The sequence below is a fragment of the Poromitra crassiceps genome (assembly GCF_964638095.1).
Source record: "Poromitra crassiceps genome assembly, chromosome: 3".
Lineage (NCBI taxonomy): Eukaryota > Metazoa > Chordata > Actinopteri > Beryciformes > Melamphaidae > Poromitra > Poromitra crassiceps.
Window position 1 is genome coordinate 64,790,119 of NC_139625.1, and position 25,098 is coordinate 64,815,216.

The window sequence follows — 25,098 nt, forward strand, 5'->3', positions numbered from 1 at the left end:
GCTGCTGCACAAACCACCGGTGTGTTTTTGGCTGCGTCCCCCGCTGTTAACGTCATTGTTTCAGCTGAATCATCTTCATCATCGTCCGTCTCTCCACTGTCCACCACCAATACAGGTGCAGGGAATGGGTGCACTACAAGCCGCACTTGTTGAGGGGGAGGGCGATGGGTCATCTTCTTCCTCGTCAATGCGACGTTTCTTGCCTTTGTCGAAAAAGCTTAAAAGCGAGCTCTGTTTCATGTCTTCTTGATTTGGCGCTGCGGCTGCATTTGTTTACTTTACTAGACAGCGTAGCTAGTTTCCCATGATGCTCTGGGGCACAGAGGCATAGCGGACAGTCGGACACTTACACATGACAGACTGTGCATGACAGCTGATGTGTTTTGCAGACAAACAAACGAAAAACTTTATTTCCCCCCCTTTTTTTGGGTGTGCCAGCTGCCTGTGTGGGTGGCACTGGCACACCCAGGCACACCCGTAGCTACAACATTACTCTCCTCCTGGAACTAACGTTGTTAGCGACAAATCTGGGGATTTCTTCTGGCCATGGGATTAATATTACCAGCAAGCAGCAGTAAGCCAGGCAATGACGATAGCTGCATGTGCTTTTATCACAGCTAAGTCATCAATGCTAACTATTTACCATCAATGTTAGCGGAGGTTTAGCTAACCTATGGTATTAGCATCAATGCTAACAGAGATTTAGCTCTGTTAAAACCACATTTCCAGAGATGGCAGTGGCAAGAGAATACACACAGGCTTAGATAAGGGTCTTACCTACTACATGTGTATGAGGGGGGATTGTGTTCACAACATGTACAACTAACGTTACTTGCTGGTCTGTCTAAAGGTCTCATTATGCTTTCCGCATCAGCGAGGAACGCGAGTGTCCGCGCGGAAAAGTGACGTCAAATCAGCAGACACGCCCCTCCGCAAGGCTCCGTGCGGACGGTTTTCGAGCGGCCGTGCGCACGCCGAAATTTGTAACTACGCGGACGCGGACGGGCGGACAAAGTGGAGTTTTCAAGACTCGCGCTCAATTCCGCCTGCAGAAACCCACACAGAGTATACAAGCTCCACACGTTTCCTCGTCGGATTCCGTGTCTCTCATTTCCGTGCGGCCGGCCAAAGCGTCAAGCATAATCCAGGCTTTACCAGAGATATGATGACCTCAGACAGCCAGGATAGGAGGGAGCGCTTGTAATATACACCAGCGCAGCTGAGCGCATGCTGAAACTGTCACGAGCGGGCGGAGTTGAACGGTGTTACCAGTGGACATGTTATGTAGGCTAATCGGTGTATGCCTCACCACCGGGTAACACCGGTAACACCTACTACCGCGGCAAGCCTAGTTATCGTCGTCATCGTCGTCATCGTCAATATAGAGTAGACCACTTGATTTCTACATAGACTACAACTGCTGCCCAGAAAGACGCCAGGCACTTCACTGAGGAGCTGGTGAATTTTGTCACATTTTCAACACAGATTTGATACAAAGAAGATACAGGCGAAGGACATCATAGCCATCGATGAAACTGCAGTGTGGTTTGACATGGTCGGCTCAACTGAATGCGAGAGGTGCGTAATTACAGCGCGGCTGAGTGATGCGCTCTTTTAAGTGGAAATTCGTTCACGAGCAACACATTTTCATTCTGAGCTTTGTCAGTTCTTCTGAGTTCTTTTAATTTCTGATGATTTTTTTTTACACTAAATTTGACAGGTTTGGTTCAATAATTAGCTTGAGAATTGTATCGTGTGTTTTTTTTGCCTACTAATGTCAACATCGTTTGAGAAATAAATAGCCTAACCTCATAAACTGTAGGCACGGAGCATTCCTCCTGGCGCCCCTGTTGCAGTCATGGATCGCATATAGGCTACTTCTTTACTTTCATTTAAACCTTTCCCCTTTTTATTGCTGTGTGAGGTGGTTTCCCTGTAAAAAAAATTATGAATGAGCTGAGCTTCCATCCATCTTCCCACGGGTTACCCTTTTAAACAGACGTTGACGTCTGTAGACGTTCGGGGCTAATACTAGGTCCACTGGCGGAACGAAAGGCGTAACAAAATGTCACGCCATTCCGTCCTTGTGACTTTTAAAAAGGAGGCAAGGCGTAATGATGCCGCAATGATCACTGCTTTCACAAGCTGTGTAAAAGGGGAATCTGTCTGCAGGTCTGCAGGAGTCTCTGTCACGCATTTGAGAATCTTGCAGAAACTGGTCTTTTGTGAGACACCACAACTCTCATCTTAGATCCAGCCCCTTGCTTGCCTGGGTCCACACCTTCGAATCTGCCCACTCCACCGAGTTGAGTTTTGACTGCTTTTGGTCTGCCATCATGACATGCAATGCGATTTCTTTGATTGAAAAAGAAAAAGGATTAGCCAATCAGCACCGAGAACGATGGCGAGGGGGGACTAATTATTAGCCAATCAGCATCAATAAACAGGGCAACGGGCGGGACTAACCCCATTCAAGCTGTTTCCCGTTGTCAAGTGTGCCAAGGAGTAATAACAACAACGGCGACAGCTATAGATAAGATTGACGCTGTTATCGAGACTGTTTTCAACTTCAACTTCAACTTTATTGATATCCCGAAGGAAATTTGGTTTGCAGCAGGCATGTGGACATATAGTACAAAAACGTCAACATCATCAGACATCAGGTGACACAGACACACACTCCAGGAGTGATCGAGTTCAAGTAAAAAATGAGGGCATTGCCTCCATAAAGCAGCAACAATAAATAGTAAATAGTGCAACATAAATTTTACATCAATCAACGTGATAAGAATACTTTGCACTGCAGAATAAATATGTAAAAGAAATAGTAAAAATAGTAGAGATAAAAAACATAAGAGTGCATAGACCCAGGAGGAAATAGGGAATCCATAATCCTAGCCTAGCAGATTGAGCCTGTCGATAGCAACAGGGATGAAGGAGGCTCTGGCGCGCCGCGTCCTTGTTTTTGGCATTCTAAAACGGCGGCCAGAGGGGAGGAGGTCAAACTCCTGGTAAAGTGGATGGTCAGGACAGTCTAGAATAAGTTTGGCCTTATTCCTTACCCTCTGTAAGTAGATGTCCTGAAGCTGGGCTTGCTGCACGCCAATCACCTTACTGGCTGCTTTGACAAGCCTTGCCAGCACATCTTGCCGTTTTACATCGATTAAGAGTACCACTTACCTTGACATCCGAACAGCACTCTGCTTTGAAGGCATTTATTCAAAGGGGATGTTTTTGTTTTTGTTTTTGTTTTTTGCATAGCCAATCACCAACTACTGGCAACACAAAAAGCAGTTTATCTGGCCAACCATTCGTCCGATAGACTTCATCCTTGGCAAGTGTGCTGCTGGGTACCTGATGGAGTGCAGTGCCGAATTTGGTGCAATTCAGACATGCTTATATTCATCGGGCGGAGCGAACAGCACTCTGTGCAGCAGCGGGGCAAACGGGCACTGCACTAGTTTAATGAAATTTAAAGACGTTCAGACAATGGAGTGCACCCACATTCCACCACACGTAACACACAACCATGCACCCACACCATCGCAAATGCAGAGCAGGATGACTCACCCAAAGTGTTTTCCTCGTCTCCACGGTGACGCGGCCAGGGTGCACGGCACACTGTGACCGGTTTAATCTCCAGGGCGGGAGCCCCTCTCACAACAGATACTGTAGATCTGTCACCACCTACACACACACACACATCCACGCAAGACAGAGAGAAGACATACATACTCACACCAATGTGCAGAATACAAAGGAAAAGATGCTCAAAAAGACACACACACACACACACACACACACACACATTGACAAACACACAATTATAAAATATACACATTGATATATATGTACACACTCACAGCAACACAGTGGCACTCCATACAGTAGCAACACCGTGGCACTCATATAGGCTCCCAAAAATAGAGGAATTGTGCACTTTTTGAAAGAAACATGACATTTCTCACATAGTGAGGGAATACTTCACTATGTGAGGTTTATTGTCAGATGTGGAGGGAAGTCAGATTTGGCCTCCATTCCAAGATGGCCACCATTTCCCCAGGTCTAATGGACAAATGTGCTTATAACAATTGTGCACTTTTTCAAGGAAGCATGACATTTCTCACACAGTGAGTGAATACCAAGAGGTTTATTGTCAGATGTGGAGGGAAGACAGATTTGGCCTCAATTCCAAAATGGCTGCCATTTTCCCGGGTCTAATGTACAAATGTGCTGATAACAATTGTGCACTTTTTCAAAGAACCATGACATTTCTCACATGGTGATTTGAGCTCAAATCTGCCTTCCCTCTACATCTGACAATAAACCTTATGGTATTCACTCACACTCACTATGTGAGAAATGTTGTGCTTTTTTGAAGAAGTGAACAATTGTTATAGGCACATTTGTACATTAGACCTGGGAAAATGGTGGCCATCTTGGAATGTTGGTCAAATCTGACTTCCCTCCAGATCTGAAAATTAACCTTATGGTATTCCCTCACTATGTGTGAAATGTCACGTTTCTTTCAAAAAGTGCACAATTATTGTGCTTATCCGCTCTACTAATAGTTGAATACCCCATGCTTACCCCATGAATACTCCAAAGCCTTTTCTCCAAATCACAGAGAAGATATTATTTGATTAAGCTTTCACTCCATTTTGTGCTCAACAACTGATGTGTCTCAAATTATATATTATTCATGGTAAAAGCACAATATGTCTGTGCTCCTATATTTTAGATGAAAATGGCATAAAATGACCAAAAGTCACGAACACCCATGCAAACATCTTTTCCATCATATGTTGTGTCACTGTTTATGTACTTGAAGGGTGAGTTTGTGTGGGCTGTTGTTGGGGACCTGCAGCTGTGTGCGTGTGGCTTGCCCTAGCTGAGGGACAGTGTAATACCACGTGGTGGTGGGGGCGCTCTCCCACTCCTCTGAGGCTAAACGTGTCCTGCGTACCATCACAGTCATTAAGCAAGCATAGCTTGACTTGTGTTCAACATAAAGTGTGCACACTCTCAGTTACAGTGAAACATTCTCACACTGACACACAAACATGGCTGATTACAGAGCCTGGGAGTGCTTGCAGAACAAAGATATATATTACAAGGCTACAATTCACTATATCGAGGGCACAAAAAGGTATTGTGTGCGGACAATGCATCACAATTTTCTATTTTCAGACCTCTTCATTAAGTTGTTGAAGCCCTCACATGCAGTAAAATTGTACCATCATGTAATTTTCTTTATTGTGAAATACTGAATACTTTTCCACCTCTAAGCCTCTGACAATTAATGAAATAAATCGACCTGAAAAAGGAGAATCATTCTTTGCTTGACCGCTCCTGTGAGGGGTTGCGAATAGGCATTGCTTCGTTTTAACGGTTCACAAGGCACAAAAGCGTAGATCTATACTGGTCTAAATAGCAGGGTATTGTTTATGAAAAGGCTGTATATGAAAAGAGGAGCGTCAGCTGAAGCCAAGCGTGTCAGTGGGGCTCCTTAGAAAAGCACTGTAGGCTGACGCTGAGAAAGCTGCAATTCCTATAAATCATCACATGAGCCACACAGGCCAGACATTATGCTGCTGTATGAGACATGAAGATAAGTGGCCACACTTGAGCTGACTCTACCCTGGGAGGATGAGCCAATGAGAGGAATAGGGCTGTGTATACAGTGTGTGCACCACAGAGGCAGCAGAGAGGACCTCAAGCTGGATGGGGCTCAAGAGGATGACTTCTTCTGCCTGCTTTACTCCAAACTAGGGACAGGTCAAATCAAAGTGGGTCACCTGGATCCAGGGCCGCCGCTCCCTACATGCGCACAACGCGACACCAAGTGTCGCCTAGGGCATCATCCAGAGCAGGAATACCACGGTCAAACAGACAGTGCGGTGGATGCCCCGCAGTTTGGTAATGCCCCCTCTAAAATTAACTCTCCACAGTTTGGCATTTTTGAACTGGGCAATTCACGTGTCCCTCGGTCACCACTCATGCTGGACATCAGTACAACAAGTACGAGATTCCTCCCATTCCCGCAAATATGTAACGTAGCCTACATAAATACAGTGTTGTGTAGTGGAAGCGATCATCTTGCTCTATAATGACCAGAACAGGTGTTGTTCAAACTGAACATTTATTTATTCAACATGCTGCAGCAGAAAGGGAGATGAACAGCAGACTTTTCAGTCCATCTTGCAAGACACTATGGTAGTTAAGCTACTTCCCTGCATAGGGCAGATACTTCCTTCTTGGAGTTTCAAAATATAGCACCCCTGTAACATGAAATAATTCAGGTATCTCAAGTACAACATAACAAAATTACTATTACCAGATTTCACACACACACACACACACACACACACACACACACACACACACACACACACACACACACACACACACACACACACACACACACACACACACACACACACACACACACAAAGATTGCATTTGTGAATTTTTCTTGGGAGGGGGTGGGGGCACAACAACAAAAATTATGCTTAGGGCACCCAAATGGCCAGCAGCGGCGCTGCCTGGATCCGTAATCCTGAACACCCATTGACTCGAGGTTACAACACTGGAAAGATGTTCTGGTCATTCAGTAAATGTATAGCAAGAAAGAAAGCAAGCAAGCAAGAAAGAAAGAAAGAAAGAAAGAAAGAAAGAAAGAAAGAAAGAAAGAAAGAAAGAAAGAAAGAAAGAAAGAAAGAAAGAAAGAAAGAAAGAAAGAAAGGGACATTACCGTGATGATGCAAAGTCCTTCACCTAGCAGCTTCCAGTCCTGATGGGTCTCGTTTTGCTTTTTTCGTGTCCGTAACACAAACATTTTGGTAAACTTATAAAACAAGAAATGTAAGAGGGTGAAACATCTAATCAGAACTGCAACTATAACATAAAATAGTCCATGTTATTAAGCCAGTTGTTTAAGCCAAGTAACATAAATAACCAAATGTACATTCCAATCACACTGACAGGCTGGTATTGGTTGGAGCTGCTCCTCACCAGTGGTATTGATTGATTGACTGACTGGAGAGCTGGTGAATTGAAGTCCAAGTGGGTGTATTCTCCCTGTGGCCACAAATGACATCAGTTTAGTAAAGGTAATGATGTCATATACAGCAGTAGCACTACCGTAGTCAGTCAGTGGCAGTGTATGCTCGATACTATCTTAAAGGTCCCATTCCGTGCAAAAGCTGTTTTTACTTGTAAATGCATATATACTGCTGTCATCCCTCCCTGTAATGAGTGGTCACAACCTCAGAACTGCCAGAGTTGGATTTGTCCCTATCCAGCTTCCCCCTGCAGTCTCCTTCAAGCCACGCCCCTTACACTCTGTTCCCCCAGACGAGTTAATGTTATGTCACTCGGGTCCTTAAACATACTGCGCGCGGTCTCTCTCACACAAGCTACCTGCACCATTTTGTCTCTAGCCACAAAATTAACACTTCTAGCTGGAGCGACGCCAACTGTACGTGATCCAGCAACTGCGGAGGTGCATTCGGTAAGTCTAGGCATTTTGAGATGTCCTCTTTAGCGTAGCAACCGTTAAGTTAGCGATAGCTCGTTGCTAACATTAGTTGTGGACACAACCTAGCGTGCTGGTCCACGGACGCTAATCTGATTGGCCGCTGGGAGCCTGGGACGGGCTCTCCCTCAGCGGCCAATGGGAACTGTTAGTTCTGAATATATTATAGAAACAGTCCATTCTTGGGAAGCGACGAGATGAGGAAGTGACAACTCCGTCAGAATGAACGGGGTTGCTATAGTTTCGACAAATTAATCCAGAATCATGTTTTATGGACCAGAGACACACGTTTTTAAGAGGTTACAGCTGCACGAATTGGGACCTTTAACAAATTCAAACTGAATAGCCACTTGCCTTTGACGGGGTTGTGGTTTCAGACTCGCATCCCTTTGTTTCCAAACAATCACGGAGATCCTTGTTAGGTTGTATCACATCTCATTTATTTAGCGATCCAGGCGTGCAGCGTACAAACATTCACAAACTTCAACTTTGATCAAAGTAAGCAAAAATTATAAGAAAAAGAGCTTGTTGCTGCCCCGTCTAACAGTCAACACAGCTGTCTGTCTATTACTCAGACCTACAGTATATTATCTTACAGTAGGTGTCATTTCCTGCCCTACTGCAGCTACAATACATATTAAAGGGCAGCAGGGGGAGATCATCTTATAGTTCTCAAACTCATTAAGCCATTAGACCCAAGCAAATAAACCAAATTAATCAGGTAAATAAACTCACACCCATTAGAACAATTAATCAAACAACAATAATAATACGATAATTATATTAAAGAGAAACTGGAAACTGGCTCTAACACCAAGAGTTAACTGGTCACTTCATGACCAGTGCCTCCAGCAGGTAGACTCTGGTATCACACCAGGACCTTAGGATCAACTGACATGTGAACTGACCCGCTGTGTCTGCCTGGAATTGCAACGGGACGTCCACACACTCCCAGTCTGCTGAAGAGAGAGAGAGGAGGTGCAGAGAGATGTGGCAGGGAGAAGGGCAGAGAGGAGGGGGAAAGAGGAGGGGCAGAGAGGAGGGGCAAAGAGGGCGGCCAGTTAAGTCTCAAGTCTTTAAGGACGAGTCTCAAGTCAAGTCCCAAGTCACTGTGTGTGTGTGTGTGTGTGTGTGTGTGTGTGTGTGTGTGTGTGTGTGCGTGTGTGCGTGCGTGCGTGCGTGCGTGCGTGCGTGCGACTTACCGGTAATTGAGACTCAAGTCCAAGTCCCAAGTCCAAGTCCCCATCTCTTGAACAATGGGATTTGGGGTGATTTTTTTTTATTTTGTTATCACACATAGCAGCATTTAGACTCATTTTTGTAAAGTGCAGGGGGCACCGCTCCTGAAATGGAACTCCCTTTTGTGATGTCTGTCAGCCCCAGCAGAACGTTCTCTTATGATCACAAAGAGAAGAATGCCCATTTAGGTGTCGTTCACACCCAACTCGGTTTTTGGGCTTCCAGTGTCTTTCTGCAATTCATTCTCTATGTAAGGACGCACTAAGCACGCTCCTCTTTCAAAGAACGCACCTGGCATTTAAGTGCTGGTGGCGTCTAGTGTTTTTGGCAGAGCGCTCTGAGCGTTTTAAGCTGAAAAAAGTTTAACATTTGGAGGAAAAGCGTGCTGCTCATCTTTTCACTCCTCCTACCTCTTATCCCCCCAGAGGGATCTTCAACGTCCGCTGCTCCCAGAATTGGCAATAATGTGGCTTTCATGTTCACAGTCAACAACATCAAACAGATGAAACCAGCTGGCTACCGTCCCTGCAGGGAAAAACAAAACAAAGCAGAAAAAAACGCTCCGTGCGCTGTGTTTTGTGTGCAATGGAAGCGCTCTCGACATGATTTCCAAAGCGTTCACACATGTCCTGTGTGAACGCCGCCTTAGAATGCCACCTTTCAGCCCTGGGAACCTGTATTTTTTTTATTTTACTTATCTATTCTTTTTATGGGGGGAACGTATTTTTGTATTAAATGTGAATTCAGATTTTCTTTAAACCTGCACCAAACTCTTTAAGTTGCTTCGCCAAGTTTAAGTTAAGTTAGTTAAGTTATCCTCTGCATTTGACCCATCCTCTACTAGAAACCTTCCTAGAACTAGGGGCAGTGGGCAGCCGCAGTGCAGCGCCTGGGGACCAACTCCAGTTCTTTTTGCCATTGCCTTGGTCAGGTGCACTGACAGGAGTATTAAAAAGTTTGACGTGTTAATGTTATTCTGTGGCATTGTTTGCTGACAACCAGCGGTGCAGAGTGTGCGCATGCGCGCGTCTGTCTGTGTGTGCGTGCGTGCGTGCGCACGTGTGTGTGTGTGCGTGTGGCTGTTGGAGGCTGAGAAATAATATTCAAAACTCTTGCAAATGAGTATTGTATCCATTTAAATTTTTTTTGTACTGAGTAAGCATTGAAGTATCAATGTTTTTGACAACCCTAGCTCGTACAGCAGAATGGATGTGGATATGAAATATGTCAAAATATATTAATTTGAATGTATGTGTGTGTGTGTGTGTGTGTGTGTGTGTGTGTGTGTGTGTGTGTGTGTGTGTGTGTGTGTGTGTGTGTGTACCTGCAGGATCTTTCTGTAGTATGTTGCTGTCTTCTCTTATAGGTACTGTAACAGTGTGAGGTAAAGTGAAGTGTTTTGGCATAGAAACCTCCACACTGTACTCTACCCCCTCACTGCGGCTGACATCTCTCATCAGCTGGGCCTGTGACATCAGAGGGCAAGAGAAGAGGAGACACAGCCAGTCAGACATGGAGCAGGGGGGGGGTGCGGCACTATATCTTACATCATACCTACCAGCATACACAGCTAACTACACCTCAGTCCACTAACATCTCACATCATGATTTCTCATGCATACCTACCAGTCTACTTATCTGACTACTGACTACATGTTTAGCCATATACTTCCTACTAGGGGTGTAACGCCTATATTCGTATCGAAACAGTTAGGTACGAGGCTTTAGGTTTAATACGCTATACAGAAGTACCTACCAACTCACTCCATTCTTTTCTATATAACAAATAAGGCAAAAGTCCATGTCGTCTCCCACGGACAATGCACACCCCCTCTGGGCCAATCAGTAATAAATATGTGACCTTGTTTTGTTGCAGCAACATGGGGCCAATCAGTGTAACTTTGACAATGCTGGAGCAGAGGTGAGATGCATCATTTCCCCAAGTATGGTCAATGTGAGCGATGTGACAGACGGGAGGATGGATGAACAAAGACTCAAATAAACAAGCGAACAGATGGAGACCAATCCAGAGTCCTAACCCCATTTCACAGTGGGAGCCAATAAGCATATGTTGTCTGCTATCATCCTGTTGACTGGTGGTTGACAGCTGATTGATGAGTCTGCATGTAGCCGCAGCTGTACTGAAGATGCTGCTTCCCAGTGCGTTTCTGTATGTGTTTATGTGTGCACCTGTTGTTTGGTGAGCTTGCGTGCTGCCATGGTTGCCCTCACGGTGCTGCTGTCCAGCGTGTGTGTCAGCGCCCGTCTCCTGTGCTCGTCGGCGCTCATGGTGTGCTGACCCCAGATGGCCAGAGCTCGCTCCCGGGCCATATTGACAAGGGGTACGCACACCACCTCCTCACACACCTGTCCCACCCTGCAGCGTAGGCTCAGCACTGACTCACACACACCTGAGTCTGTTAATAGGGGAAACAGATGACCAATGAAATTGTTGAGTTGATTCACTATTCACTATAGATTTACTAATGGGTCAGAGTTAGTTACTTGCTTACAGAGTTATCTGTTCTTATCGTGTCTGCTGACAGCAGAGAAAGACCATTATGAATGTGACCCAACGTGGAAAAACAGGCATGTCATGGGAGATGTAATTTAATTTTTAATTTTTCGACAAAAAAGTGCATTTTCTGATGTCAAATGGGTCTCCTGTGAAGGTAAAGGAGATTCATAGTTTGGTCAATGGCGAATAGCTGATAACATTTTATTGTTATTATTATTACCAGAGGTGCTGGGGGGCGGGGCTATGTTAGGACTGGGTTTAGCTGTGAGAGGCGAAGGGAGGGGCAGTTCTGCTGTGGCCTTTACCATATACACCATATCTCCCACCTAGAGGAACACAAAAATACAGAAACACAAAGCAATGAACACAATGAACATAAAAAAAACATTCATTGTAAGTGAGTCAGCAAAGTGTTAACGTAGAAATCACACCCAAGTGGTGAAATAAGCGGTGCAGGTTTAGTACACTTGACCACGTACGTAAGCAACTACAGGCTCAATATGCTGCTGAGCTTAGCTACTGAGCTTCATTAACAAGTTACAAGTCACACAGATTCCAAAGGTGCAAACCGTATTGAAATCTGTTGCTCGGTGGCGGAGATGGATGTGTTTAAAGGTGTTAGCATGTTTAGCAAGCTAATTGGCTAATCTGTGTGTGTCGGTTGACGAGCCACCCCACTCTGTGTGTGTGTTTTTACCGGCTTTGAACTGCTCTCTCCATTCACTGTCAACCGAACTCGATCATCCAACTGCTCTCTCTCTCTCTCAATTGCTTGTGGAGCCGGGGGGAGGGGCCTAAACTACATCCTGTCATGCTACACATTGACGGAAGGACGGACACACGTCACGTATAGAAGCAGCTACACTACTCACACAGTACCTGATTCTGTACACAAACACACTACTCACACAGTACCTGATTCTGTACACAAACACACTACTCACACAGTACCTGATTCTGTACACAAACACACTACTCACACAGTACCTGATTCTGTACACAAACACACTACTCACACAGTACCTGATTCTGTACACAAACACACTACTCACACAGTACCTGATTCTGTACACAAACACACTACTCACACAGTACCTGATTCTGTACACAAACACACTACTCACACAGTACCTGATTCTGTACACAAACACACTACTCACACAGTACCTGATTCTGTACACAAACACACTACTCACACAGTACCTGATTCTGTACACAAACACACTACTCACACAGTACCTGATTCTGTACACAAACACACTACTCACACAGTACCTGATTCTGTACACAAACACACTACTCACACAGTACCTGATTCTGTACACAAACACACTACTCACACAGTACCTGATTCTGTACACAAACACACTACTCACACAGTACCTGATTCTGTACACAAACACACTACTCACACAGTACCTGATTCTGTACACAAACACACTACTCACACAGTACCTGATTCTGTACACAAACACACTACTCACACAGTACCTGATTCTGTACACAAACACACTACTCACACAGTACCTGATTCTGTACACAAACACACTACTCACACAGTACCTGATTCTGTACACAAACACACTACTCACACAGTACCTGATTCTGTACACAAACACACTACTCACACAGTACCTGATTCTGTACACAAACACACTACTCACACAGTACCTGATTCTGTACACAAACAGCACTACTCACACAGTACCTGATTCTGTACACAAACAGCACTACTCACACAGTACCTGATTCTGTACACAAACACACTACTCACACAGTACCTGATTCTGTACACAAACACACTACTCACACAGTACCTGATTCTGTACACAAACACACTACTCACACAGTACCTGATTCTGTACACAAACACACTACTCACACAGTACCTGATTCTGTACACAAACACACTACTCACACAGTACCTGATTCTGTACACAAACACACTACTCACACAGTACCTGATTCTGTACACAAACACACTACTCACACAGTACCTGATTCTGTACACAAACACACTACTCACACAGTACCTGATTCTGTACACAAACACACTACTCACACAGTACCTGATTCTGTACACAAACACACTACTCACACAGTACCTGATTCTGTACACAAACACACTACTCACACAGTACCTGATTCTGTACACAAACACACTACTCACACAGTACCTGATTCTGTACACAAACACACTACTCACACAGTACCTGATTCTGTACACAAACACACTACTCACACAGTACCTGATTCTGTACACAAACACACTACTCACACAGTACCTGATTCTGTACACAAACACACTACTCACACAGTACCTGATTCTGTACACAAACACACTACTCACACAGTACCTGATTCTGTACACAAGCACACTACTCACACAGTACCTGATTCTGTACACAAACACACTACTCACACAGTACCTGATTCTGTACACAAACACACTACTCACACAGTACCTGATTCTGTACACAAACACACTACTCACACAGTACCTGATTCTGTACACAAACACACTACTCACACAGTACCTGATTCTGTACACAAACACACTACTCACACAGTACCTGATTCTGTACACAAACACACTACTCACACAGTACCTGATTCTGTACACAAACAGCACTACTCACACAGTACCTGATTCTGTACACAAACACACTACTCACACAGTACCTGATTCTGTACACAAACAGCACTACTCACACAGTACCTGATTCTGTACACAAACAGCACTACTCACACAGTACCTGATTCTGTACACAAACACACTACTCACACAGTACCTGATTCTGTACACAAACACACTACTCACACAGTACCTGATTCTGTACACAAACACACTACTCACACAGTACCTGATTCTGTACACAAACAGCACTACTCACACAGTACCTGATTCTGTACACAAACAGCACTGAAGACAAGCAGGGTGACATCTTTCTATGAGAATCCCCAGAGGTGGTTGAAGCATACAAACATTTGTGAGCACATGAGAATTTCGTAAACAAAACATACCAATTATGGTTAAAATGTGCTCTTTTCAATAGTTTTTCAATTGTATTTCACACATTCTGTAGTTCACCCACCCAGTCGTGTCCCGCGACCCCCCAGGGGGTCCCAACCCCCACTTTGGGAACCACTGCTCTAATGGAAGCAATGTGTTAATTAATAATAGGCAGTTTCAAGGACCCAGACAACCCAGACATATGCAACCCCCCCCCCCCCCCCCCCCCCACACACACACACACACACACAATACACCAACTGACTAACCTCTGGGCAGAGCAGCAGCACAGAGCAGTGCTTGTTGCCCAGGTGGAAGGGCAGGTAGTGGATCTCCAGAGTGTCTGCTTGGCCTGGCTTCAGACAAACACTCTTCACCGCACTGAAGAACTCACCAGCTTCATCGTCTGGACACACACACACACGCACATGCGCGCACGCATGCACACACCGGCACGCACGCGCGCACACACACACACACACACACACACACACACACACACACACACACACACACACGCATGCACAAACGCACACACATGCACACACATTCGCACACGCACCCACGCGCGTGCACGCGCGCACTCACACACTTATATGCACACACAAGAGAAAGCAGAGATGCATTAAGACACTCTCACACCGGGAACAAAGACAAAACAAACACACAGCATCATATCAATAGCTGTGCTCTAATGTGTGTGTGTGTGTGTGTGTTAGTACTGACTGAGATCTGTGTGCCTCTCTTCCATCTCCTCCCCGCAGCTGCTGTCTGAATGAATCTTCTCTGATGCAGGACTGAGAGAGAGAGATGGTGAGAGAGAGAGAGAGAGAGAGAGAGGGATAGAGAGGGAGAGATAGAGAGAGAGAGAGAGGGATAGAGAGGGAGAGATAGAGAGAGAGAGATGGTGAGAGAGAGAGAGGGATAGAGAGGGAGAGATAGAGAGAGAGGAAAGAAGGGGAGAATCATTATCATTCAAATATGGATATCAGATTCCACAAATTGATTCAGGAGGAGGAGCAGGAAATGTTTGCCTTTGAAGACGTCTGATGTGCCGAGAGATGCACCCTAACCAGCCACAGTTAATGACAACCCAACTGTTTTATACTTAAGCAATAGCTCACGACAAGCCGTGTTATATGATGATATATGGTAATTATACCACACCTAAGGGTCGTGCTTATGTGTGATATAATGACCATATATCAGGGCCTAAAGTGAGCTATTGCTTTTAGAAAACGGTTACCAAGTATGGCAATATGAAAGGAATAAACAACTCCAATTTAAATGGCTGTTATTCATAAATCATACTCATAAATCATACTCCCCACATAATAAAATAGTCCCTCCGAGGCTCCCTGCACAACCGACACAGTTGCTGAATGTAACGTCAGCTTGGTGACAAACCGCTAATATTAGCTAGCTAACCTTGGCTAATGCTTCTGCTATCGTTAGGTTAACTTTAAGTCCGAGGCTAGGTGGCTTTTTTTCTGGAGATAATGTGTCCGGTAGGCACTGCTCAATCCACTCGTCCATAGTTAAGCCACCCTGGAGGTCGAAGATAAACTTAAATGTTTCTTTCCATTTCGGTAACTAGCAAACATTGTTACCTAGCTAGCGGTTAGCTAGCTGTCATATACGGTACTGATGATGTCACTAGCAGGAGACGACAGTAAACACTAAACGCTACTAGAATCACTCTGTTTGCGAGGATAGCAGGCTAGATAACTACCATTTGTTTTCATAGAGCTTTTTATCTTTTAATATATCCATGTCTCAGAGGCAGAGTGTTTCGGGGATGTGGCTCTAGCTGTGGTATACTCTAAATATACCACGGCTGTGAACCAATCAGATTGCTTGATTTGAGAGAGATGTTTTATAATTTACCTCAACTTCTTAAGTCGTGGCTGGTTGAAGGAACACCTTGTCTTTTTGGCCAATGAGCTCTTTGAGAGAGTCCGTGAGGGACTTGGAGTAGAGCCGCTGCTCCTTTGCGTGTGTGTGTGTGTGTGTGTGTGTGTGTGTGTGTGTGTGTGTGCATGCCTGCGTTACCTGGTTTGGAAGGAGGCCTGTTGAGCGAGGCTGCCCTTTCTCTTTTCAGGCTCCAGTGGGTTGGACTTAGACTCCACCAGCACCACCCTGGACACACACACACACACACACACACACACGCATGCACATGCACATGCGCAGGAACACACACACACACACACACACACACACACACACACACACACACACACACACACACACACACACACACACACACACACACACACACACACACACAGAGGCTTGAATGCAATGATACAACTCAACAGACATAAAATCACCCACACATGAAGCCACACAGATGTACCTAAGAAGCTATTTCAGTTCATACAGTATATGATTGATTCATTAAATGGTCATCAAGTGTAAACCGTTGCATAGCATTCTTACTTTATATTTTGTGTTAAAATTAGAGTGAATTGACACCTAACCCTGACCAGAGCACCTACCTGAACTTGGTTTCCTTGCCGAAAGGGTTGGTTATCGGCAGTTGGATCAGCTTCAGCTGGTAGCAGGGAGATTTGCACTTGACAGTCTTCTGAAGAGAGACAGTGGAGGGCAGACAGTCTGTCATCTAGTTATTAGCAGCCAACAGCTCTAACAGCCAGCCTTCAGGAGGACAGTGTACTTGAAAAGTACATGTGATATCTGTTAGATACAGCATGCTTGTTGTAACCCAGTCAGTCAGACAGACAGACAGACAGCTGGTAAGCATCTAACAAGCTGTAAGCCGGTGTGCCATGCTAAGCCAACCAGAGTGTATAGGTGTGATGTGTGTAGTAACTACAATGTATGACAGTCAGCCAGCCAGTCAACCAGCTAACCAGCCCTTTAGTTAGCTATACAGTCAGCTAGCTTGCAAGCAAGACTGTAGGTAGCCAGTCGGTTAAACAGCCAGCTAGCCAACCAGCTGAACAATCAACCAATCAGTGAGCCAGTGTACTCACCGTAGGTGTGATGTGATTGACGTGGGTCTTCAGGGTGAAGGCAAGAGTGGCACCATGAAGGCCAATAGCAGAACTGGAGGTGAGCAGAAGGACCGCCTCCATGGGCCGCAGGAAGGAGCAGTTGTACTGGACTGTCAGTTCTGTGCTCGCCCTGGAAGTCAGCATTGCCAACAACAACAAATTCCTCTGATACTTTACTCTATTCCAGCGGAATCAGAATGTTCCTTTTCTTAAATATAAAGAGTGTGTTCACAAAAACACTCCATATGAATTAAACAACCCGATCTCCAAAAAAATTGTAAAATAGCAACGTTTGTGGACAAACGTTGGTATTTTACAATGTCGGCTAAGAAATTGTAAAATGGGAACGTACGTGTCTACAGCGGTGGGCGTGGTTTGGGCGTGTTTTACGGAGATTTTCTGTTTCTAACCCCTCCCCCTACTCTAATCCTAACCCTAAAATCTCAGAACGTTACTATTTTACAATTTTCGAGCCGAAATTGTAAAATAGCAACGTTGGTCCATATCGTTGGTATTATACAATTTTCTGTGAGACTGTGTTGGAATTAAAGTGTAATAAATAGCTAATTGTACACTGTCAAGCGTAGCCACCCAGTGGCGTGTCCAGGCCATTTTGACTGGGGCGGCCCAAGTGAGGCACAGACTCTGAAAGACAGACGCCAGCACCCTCAAGATTTTGGGGTGGCACCTGGGGTGGCCAATCAGATTTCAGGGGGGAAGGCAGTACCACCCCTGGCCACTCCCTAGAAACGTCCCTGTAACCATCCATTTTGAGATAGCTTGGGTTCTTGTGGAAGTGATGAATCAGCAAAAACTCAATGCTGTTTTTTTCCTGCATATTTGTGGTTAGAGATAAAATAAAATAAAATCTGAAAGTATGGCTAGGGATCCAAAATGGGACATGGGATATTTTTAAAGTGAGGCCCCAAATGACAGTGGAACTGGTACATTTTAATGAGCCTGGGTCCCAGAGCGAGACTAAATTTACTCAATTTGAATCCTGGGCTGCATACGTTAAACAGGGCTTTTCTCCTATCCTCTGCAAGGCACAAGTCTGCCCAAAATATGAAGTTATTTTGTGCATACAGATGATTTGTGAATACGGATGCAAAGATAGCACTTCCTCGCCAATGATGCCAATTTTAATCAGTAAACCTTTAAGTATGTACTGATACGGAATAGCAATGCAATCCATTCATTTAAAACTGAGTGGTTTCACTGAGTGGTTTCCCAGACTGAAACCACATAAGGATAAGTTCACCCAAAAATAAAAAAGTCAGTCATGTCTCTTCACCCCCATGCCGGTAGACTCTGGGACAGCCGCACCTTTTTTTTGGCTTCCTGGACAGCGCAAATCTCCCGCCGGGATTTCCGCCTCCGCGCAGTGCCGCTCTGAATATAAGAGTTCCGGTCCCGAATGCTAGTGAATATATACGAATTTTTACGTTTAGCATTCAAAATAAAAGTGACGCAATGTATGTTTTTAAAAGGCACCGCTGCGCGGAAGTGGAAGTCCCGGGCGGAAGATCCGCGCTGTACAGGAAACATCAAAAAAAGGTACGGCTGTCCCAGAGTCTATTTACATGCCGAAATAGACTCTGGGTTCCCAGATTGCTTCAGGTGTAATCCAAGTCTTTGAAAGCCACGACATGCAAAATTGACTCGAAAAGTAATTTACCCAAAATTTTAAGCCTAAATCATTGTAACCATTTAGCTCTCAACCGCCGTTCAGATGAAGAGCGCATATGGATATTTCGCATATTGAGCTCGTGCGTTTGGGCTCGTGCACCCAGTTCAGACGGGCTGCGTGTGGACGTGAACGCGGCTGGGAGCTACGTGGATACAGTGAGGATTTTGGCTAAAAGGTTGAAGTAAAGGACATCTTTTCAAGTCAACTTGGCATGTCGGGGCTTTTGAAGACTTGGATTACGCCATATGAAAGTTGGTCACTATTCACTTCAGTTGTTTAGGAGAAGACTGCAATGCTGTTTCCTTGGGAAGCTCCAGGAATGTTTTGTGGACTAAAAAACTTCACTCGACTTTCCACTGGCATGGGGGTGAGCAGATAATGAGTGAATTAAATTTTTTGGATGAACCTATCCTTTAAACTCAATGGACAAAATGATTAAGATATCATCTATGATGCTGCTGTGATGTTGTGTTCTGTGGTGACATTGAAGAGGACATAAATCAGGACACTTTGCTTTCATTCCTGACACTGTACACTGCTCACCTGTGGGGCAGCTTCAGAAAAAGCAGCATGAAAAAACTTAATGTGGCTTATAATGATGCTCTACGACTGCTCTTGCGTGTCCCTCGTTGGCATAGTGCCAGTCAGCTGTTTGTCACTATGCGTATACCCACACTAAATGCACTTTTGAGAAATCTCATGTACAGATTCATGTGTCGATTAGATGCCTCTGTGAACAGGGTTATTGTGGCCTTAACCAATCCTGCCTTAAGCAACACCAGGTTCTATTCTCCTTTGTGGCGACATTGGAGAAAGAGCATCTATGTTTTATGATGCCTTGTATTTATTTTAGTGTTGTCCTTATGCATTTATAATGTTCTTTATGTATTTTATGTCTTGTATTGTTTTATATGGACCTGCGCTTGTGTCTGAAATAAAGTTTGAAAGAAAGAAAGAAAGAAAGGTTAGGCACAGTTCTCTGTATCAGACTTTAGTATTGAGGAAATTCCCAGTATAACAATATCCTATTTTAGCCTGTATCAGCCCAATATCTCGAACCACTATCATCATAGCTCAATAGATAGAGCATAGCACTAACACTGCCAGGGTTAGTACATTAATTTCTACTGGGACCACCCGTCCATGGTCTTTTGGATAAAAGTGTCTCGCAAATGGGATTTTACATTTCCTAACTGGAAACATACTTAGGAGGGATGGTGACTTCAGATCCATCAGGGAGAGAGAAGAGGTGGGCTTCCTCTCCTAAGATGAAGGCCTGGTATTTGAGAGACTTGGAGGATGGGCTTTTCAGACGCACCTTAAGTACACACACGTACACACACACACAGAAAATACCCAAGTTTTCATACACGCAAACATAGAGGAGCATCCACACACAGACAAATTATGCTGTCAGAAAAATTATATCAACAATCCTACAATGAAATCCAACTTGTGGGAATTGACATTTCTGTTTCTGTATGGCTTGTAATGTGCTTTGACCTGACTGTGTGTCATTAATCAAGTGCGCATTTGTTTGTCTGTCTGTGTAATCCTGTTAGTCTATGTGTGGGTGTGTCTGTAATCCTGTTAGTGTATTTTTTGTGTCTATAATCCTGTTATTATGTCTGTGTATGCCTATGCGTGTGATCTTGTTTGTGTGTGTGTGTGTGTGTGTGTGTGTGTATCGCATAGACTGTATATAAATATGGACGTCATGACAGCTCCTCAAAAGTGAACTAAAAACATCTTGATCGTCCCCTTGTGTCTGTGTGAGTGTGTGTGTGTGTGTGTGTGTGTGTGTGTGTGTGCGCGCGCGCGTGTGTGTGTGTGTGTGTGTGTGTGTGTGTGTGTGTTTGTTTGTTACCTGCTTGCTACAGGTGCTGTGCAGGCCTCCTGACAGTGTTATAGTGCATAGTGGGAGGTACTGAGGCAGCCTCTCATACAGGTGGACACACAGCATCAACATCTGCACTGGGTTAGGGTCTGACAAGTCTGTGGGCTGGACACACACACACACACACACACACACACACACACACACACACACACACACACACACACACACACACACACACACACACAGAATAACAACAAGACTTGAGCTGCCTAATGTCCCGCCAAAATAGGAATGATATTAAACATAACCGGTTTTGTTAATGAGGTCATTATCTAAGCTAATGAATGCAGTAATTTAGCTAATAGTTCTATGTCAACATGCTTGTCTGTGCATAACACATGGGTGGTATTAATATAGACATAGTAGTTTCAAGATAATGTTTTATTTTCTCAATAATATGCTAATTTATGCAGCAAGGTGCTCCGAAATCTACTCAGATCATTTACTCTGGAATACCCATCCCCGTGTGATCGCCATTTAGTCAAGCCTCGCTTACAGAGTTGGCATGCAGCCTCTCCTCTCTCTCCCCAAAGGGTTTTCATAGTCCACTTCACTGGCTGATTATACCTCTGCTCACCTGTGGCCTCCTCCACTCTGCAGCACCTGTGTGCTCCTCCACTCTGGAGCTCTCCATGGTGCTGAACCTGTCTTCACTCATTTTGGCCACTAATTAGCCATTTTTGCCCATTTAGTTGTCCCTAATTACCTATGGGTAATTAAAAAATCCGGCTCTGTTTTGGTCACCCGCAGGGGTGCTCTTTACACTTCCTGAAAGATTCAGCGTGATTGCACCTAAAATGGCATAGCTGTGGCTGAACACAATTCTGCTCACTCACTCACACACACACTCACTCACTCACTCACTCACTCACTCACTCACTCACTCACTCACTCACTCACTCACTCACAGACAGCCACTTCACATTCTTATTCTAGGATAGGAGGAACCTGTGAAGTAACTCAGATGTTTTTTTAATCATGTATTGTTCTTGAGTTGTGCTCACAGAGCTATGTCTACACAATCACACAGACAACACTATTAAAACACAATTACCCAGACACTCATTAAGAAATATGGTATGGTTTATTTTATCTAGTTACCTGTATATTTACGTTGAGAGAATCCATGGTAAAGTGCCTGATCTAGTGTGATCATGTTGTATGTCCTAGCTTTACCAGTATATCTATGGCATACTCTTATCTAGGGACCTGTACATGTTAAATCTATCTACTTCTGTTTGTCTTTTGAAAGAAAGCATGGTATGATGTGACGCCAGTTCCTTTTTTTCTATTGTTACCAGTAAATGGACATCCAGACAGTAGGTCCAGTCTACTTACTTGCACATCTATGTTGAGCGAGAGTGTGGCTAAGGCCTGGGCCAGGATGATGTTGTTGTGGAGGATCTGTTCCAGACTGCTGCTGCGGCTGTACATCCTGCGGAAGTGGCTGTAGGTCTAATGAGAGGCACAGCAGAGAAGCCGATTACTACAAAACTACAAGTCTCCATGTCCTTTAGCGAGCTCTCTACTGTACTACAAAACTACAAGTCTCCATGTCCTTTAGCGAGCTCTCTACTGTACTACAAAACTACAAGTCTCCATGTCCTTTAGCGAGCTCTCTACTGTACTACAAAACTACAAGTCTCCATGTCCTTTAGCGAGCTCTCTACTGTACTACAAAACTACAAGTCTCCATGTCCTTTAGTGAGCTCTCTACTGTACTACAAAACTACAAGTCTCCATGTCCTTTAGCGAGCTCTCTACTGTACTACAAAACTACAAGTCTCCATGTCCTTTAGCGAGCTCTCTACTGTACTACAAAACTACAAGCCTCCATGTCCTTTAGCAAGCTCTCTACTGTACTACAAAACTACAAGTCTCCATGTCCTTTAGCAAACTCTCTACTGTACTACAAAACTACAACAAGGGTCTCCATGTCCTTTACCGAGCTCCCTACTGTACTACAAAACTACAACAAGTCTCCATGTCCTTTAGCGAGCTCCCTACTGTACTACAAATCTACAACAAGTCTCCATGTCCTTTAGTGAGCTCTCTACTGTACTACAAAACTACAACAAGTCTCCATGTCCTTTACCGAGCTCCCTACTGTACTACAAATCTACAACAAGTCTCCATGTCCTTTACCGAGCTCCCTACTGTACTACAAATCTACAACAAGTCTCCATGTCCTTTAGTGAGCTCTCTACTGTACTACAAAACTACAACAAGTCTCCATGTCCTTTAGTGAGCTCTCTACTGTACTACAAAACTACAACAAGTCTCCATGTCCTTTAGCGAGCTCCCTACTGTACTACAAATCTACAACAAGTCTCCATGTCCTTTAGCGAGCTCTCTACTGTACTACAAAACTACAACAAGTCTCCATGTCCTTTAGCGAGCTCTCTACTGTACTACAAAACTAGACCAAAGGTCTCTATGTCCTTTAGTGAGCTCTCTACTGTACTACAAAACTACAAGTCTCCATGGCCTTTACCGAGCTCCCTACTGTACTACAAAACTACAAGTCTCCATGTCCTTTAGTGGGCTCTCTACTGTACTACAAAACTACAACAAGTCTCCATGTCCTTTAGCGAGCTCCCTACTGTACTACAAAACTAGACCAATGGTCTCTATGTCCTTTAGTGAGCTCTCTACTGTACTACAAAACTACAAGTCTCCATGTCCTTTACCGAGCTCCCTACTGTACTACAAAACTACAAGTCTTCATGTCCTTTACCGAGCTCCCTACTGTACTACAAAACTACAAGTCTCCATGTCCTTTAGCGAGCTCTCTACTGTACTACAAAACTACAAGTCTCCATGTCCTTTAGCGAGCTCTCTACTGTACTACAAAACTACAAGTCTCCATGTCCTTTAGCGAGCTCTCTACTGTACTACAAAACTACAAGTCTCCATGTCCTTTAGCGAGCTCTCTACTGTACTACAAAACTACAAGTCTCCATGTCCTTTACCGAGCTCCCTACTGTACTACAAAACTACAAGTCTCCATGTCCTTTACCGAGCTCCCTACTGTACTACAAAACTACAAGTCTCCATGTCCTTTAGCGAGCTCTCTACTGTACTACAAAACTACAAGTCTCCATGTCCTTTAGCGAGCTCTCTACTGTACTACAAAACTACAAGTCTCCATGTCCTTTAGCGAGCTCTCTACTGTACTACAAAACTACAAGTCTCCATGTCCTTTAGTGAGCTCTCTACTGTACTTACTACAAAACTACAACAAGGGTCTCCATGTCTCTAAGGCCATGTATATACTTTGTATGTTATTAGTCTTTACTCATTTTTTGGGCTCACAACAAGCTCTCACCACTTGAGTTCAGTTTGGGTTTTGACAGAGGTTTTCCAGTTTGAGCCAAGCTCTCACAGTGACCACCATCCACTTGCTAATTCTCTCTCTCTCTCTCTCTCTCTCACACACACACACACACACACACACACACACACAGACACACACACGCACGCACGCACGCACGCACGCACGCACACACACACACACACACACACACACAGACACACACACACGCACGCACGCACGCACACACACACACACACACACAGACACACACACACACACACACACACACCCACACGCACGCACGCACGCACGCACGCACGCACACACACACACACAGACACACACACACACACACACACACGCACGCACGCACGCACACACACACACACAGACACACACACACACACACACACACACAGACACACACACACACACAGACACACACACACACACACACACACACACACACACACACACACACACACACACACATAGTAAGTGGTACTTAGCATGATAAGAGGCTTGTCTAATCTTGCTAATTGTGTCTTCATCATATCAATTACAGTGCCAGTAACAAGCATTAGGCCCTCACACTGGGGACACACCCACACACTGACCAGGTAAGGGCAGTAGGTGGCAAGCAGAGTGGCTAGCACCAGTCCATCTGCCAAGTCCAGGTCAAAGTTCACCACCCAGCGGGCTGATGGGACGTCACCTGCCAACCAGGGAGATGACACTCAGGTTGGTGGGATGTTAAGTTCAATAGAGAAGTTATACAGCAATACATTTTCAGGTGTCACATGGTACTGAAAATAATTCAAGATTCAAGATTCAAGATTTTTATTGTCACTCCGTAGTACAAGTA

At 44.6% G+C, this 25,098-nt stretch overlaps 1 protein-coding gene across 1 annotated transcript in view; it reads right to left on the reverse strand.

Moving 5' to 3' along the window:
• LOC310773217 (cilia and flagella-associated protein 47-like) overlaps positions 1-25,098 on the reverse strand; it is a gene marked incomplete at both ends in the record, with an annotated part of 113,912 nt that overhangs the window by 38,016 nt on the left and 50,798 nt on the right. Inside the window, 15 exons of the mRNA XM_083633109.1 lie at positions 4,911-4,996; positions 5,799-5,820; positions 8,378-8,493; positions 10,101-10,242; positions 10,967-11,193; positions 11,515-11,620; positions 14,577-14,713; positions 15,034-15,104; positions 16,360-16,446; positions 16,809-16,897; positions 17,307-17,457; positions 20,223-20,335; positions 20,885-21,019; positions 22,256-22,364; positions 24,843-24,948. Of these exons, the coding sequence (XP_083489235.1) occupies positions 4,911-4,996; positions 5,799-5,820; positions 8,378-8,493; positions 10,101-10,242; positions 10,967-11,193; positions 11,515-11,620; positions 14,577-14,713; positions 15,034-15,104; positions 16,360-16,446; positions 16,809-16,897; positions 17,307-17,457; positions 20,223-20,335; positions 20,885-21,019; positions 22,256-22,364; positions 24,843-24,948 (1,697 nt within the window). The remainder of the gene's footprint in view (positions 1-4,910; positions 4,997-5,798; positions 5,821-8,377; positions 8,494-10,100; positions 10,243-10,966; positions 11,194-11,514; positions 11,621-14,576; positions 14,714-15,033; positions 15,105-16,359; positions 16,447-16,808; positions 16,898-17,306; positions 17,458-20,222; positions 20,336-20,884; positions 21,020-22,255; positions 22,365-24,842; positions 24,949-25,098) is intronic.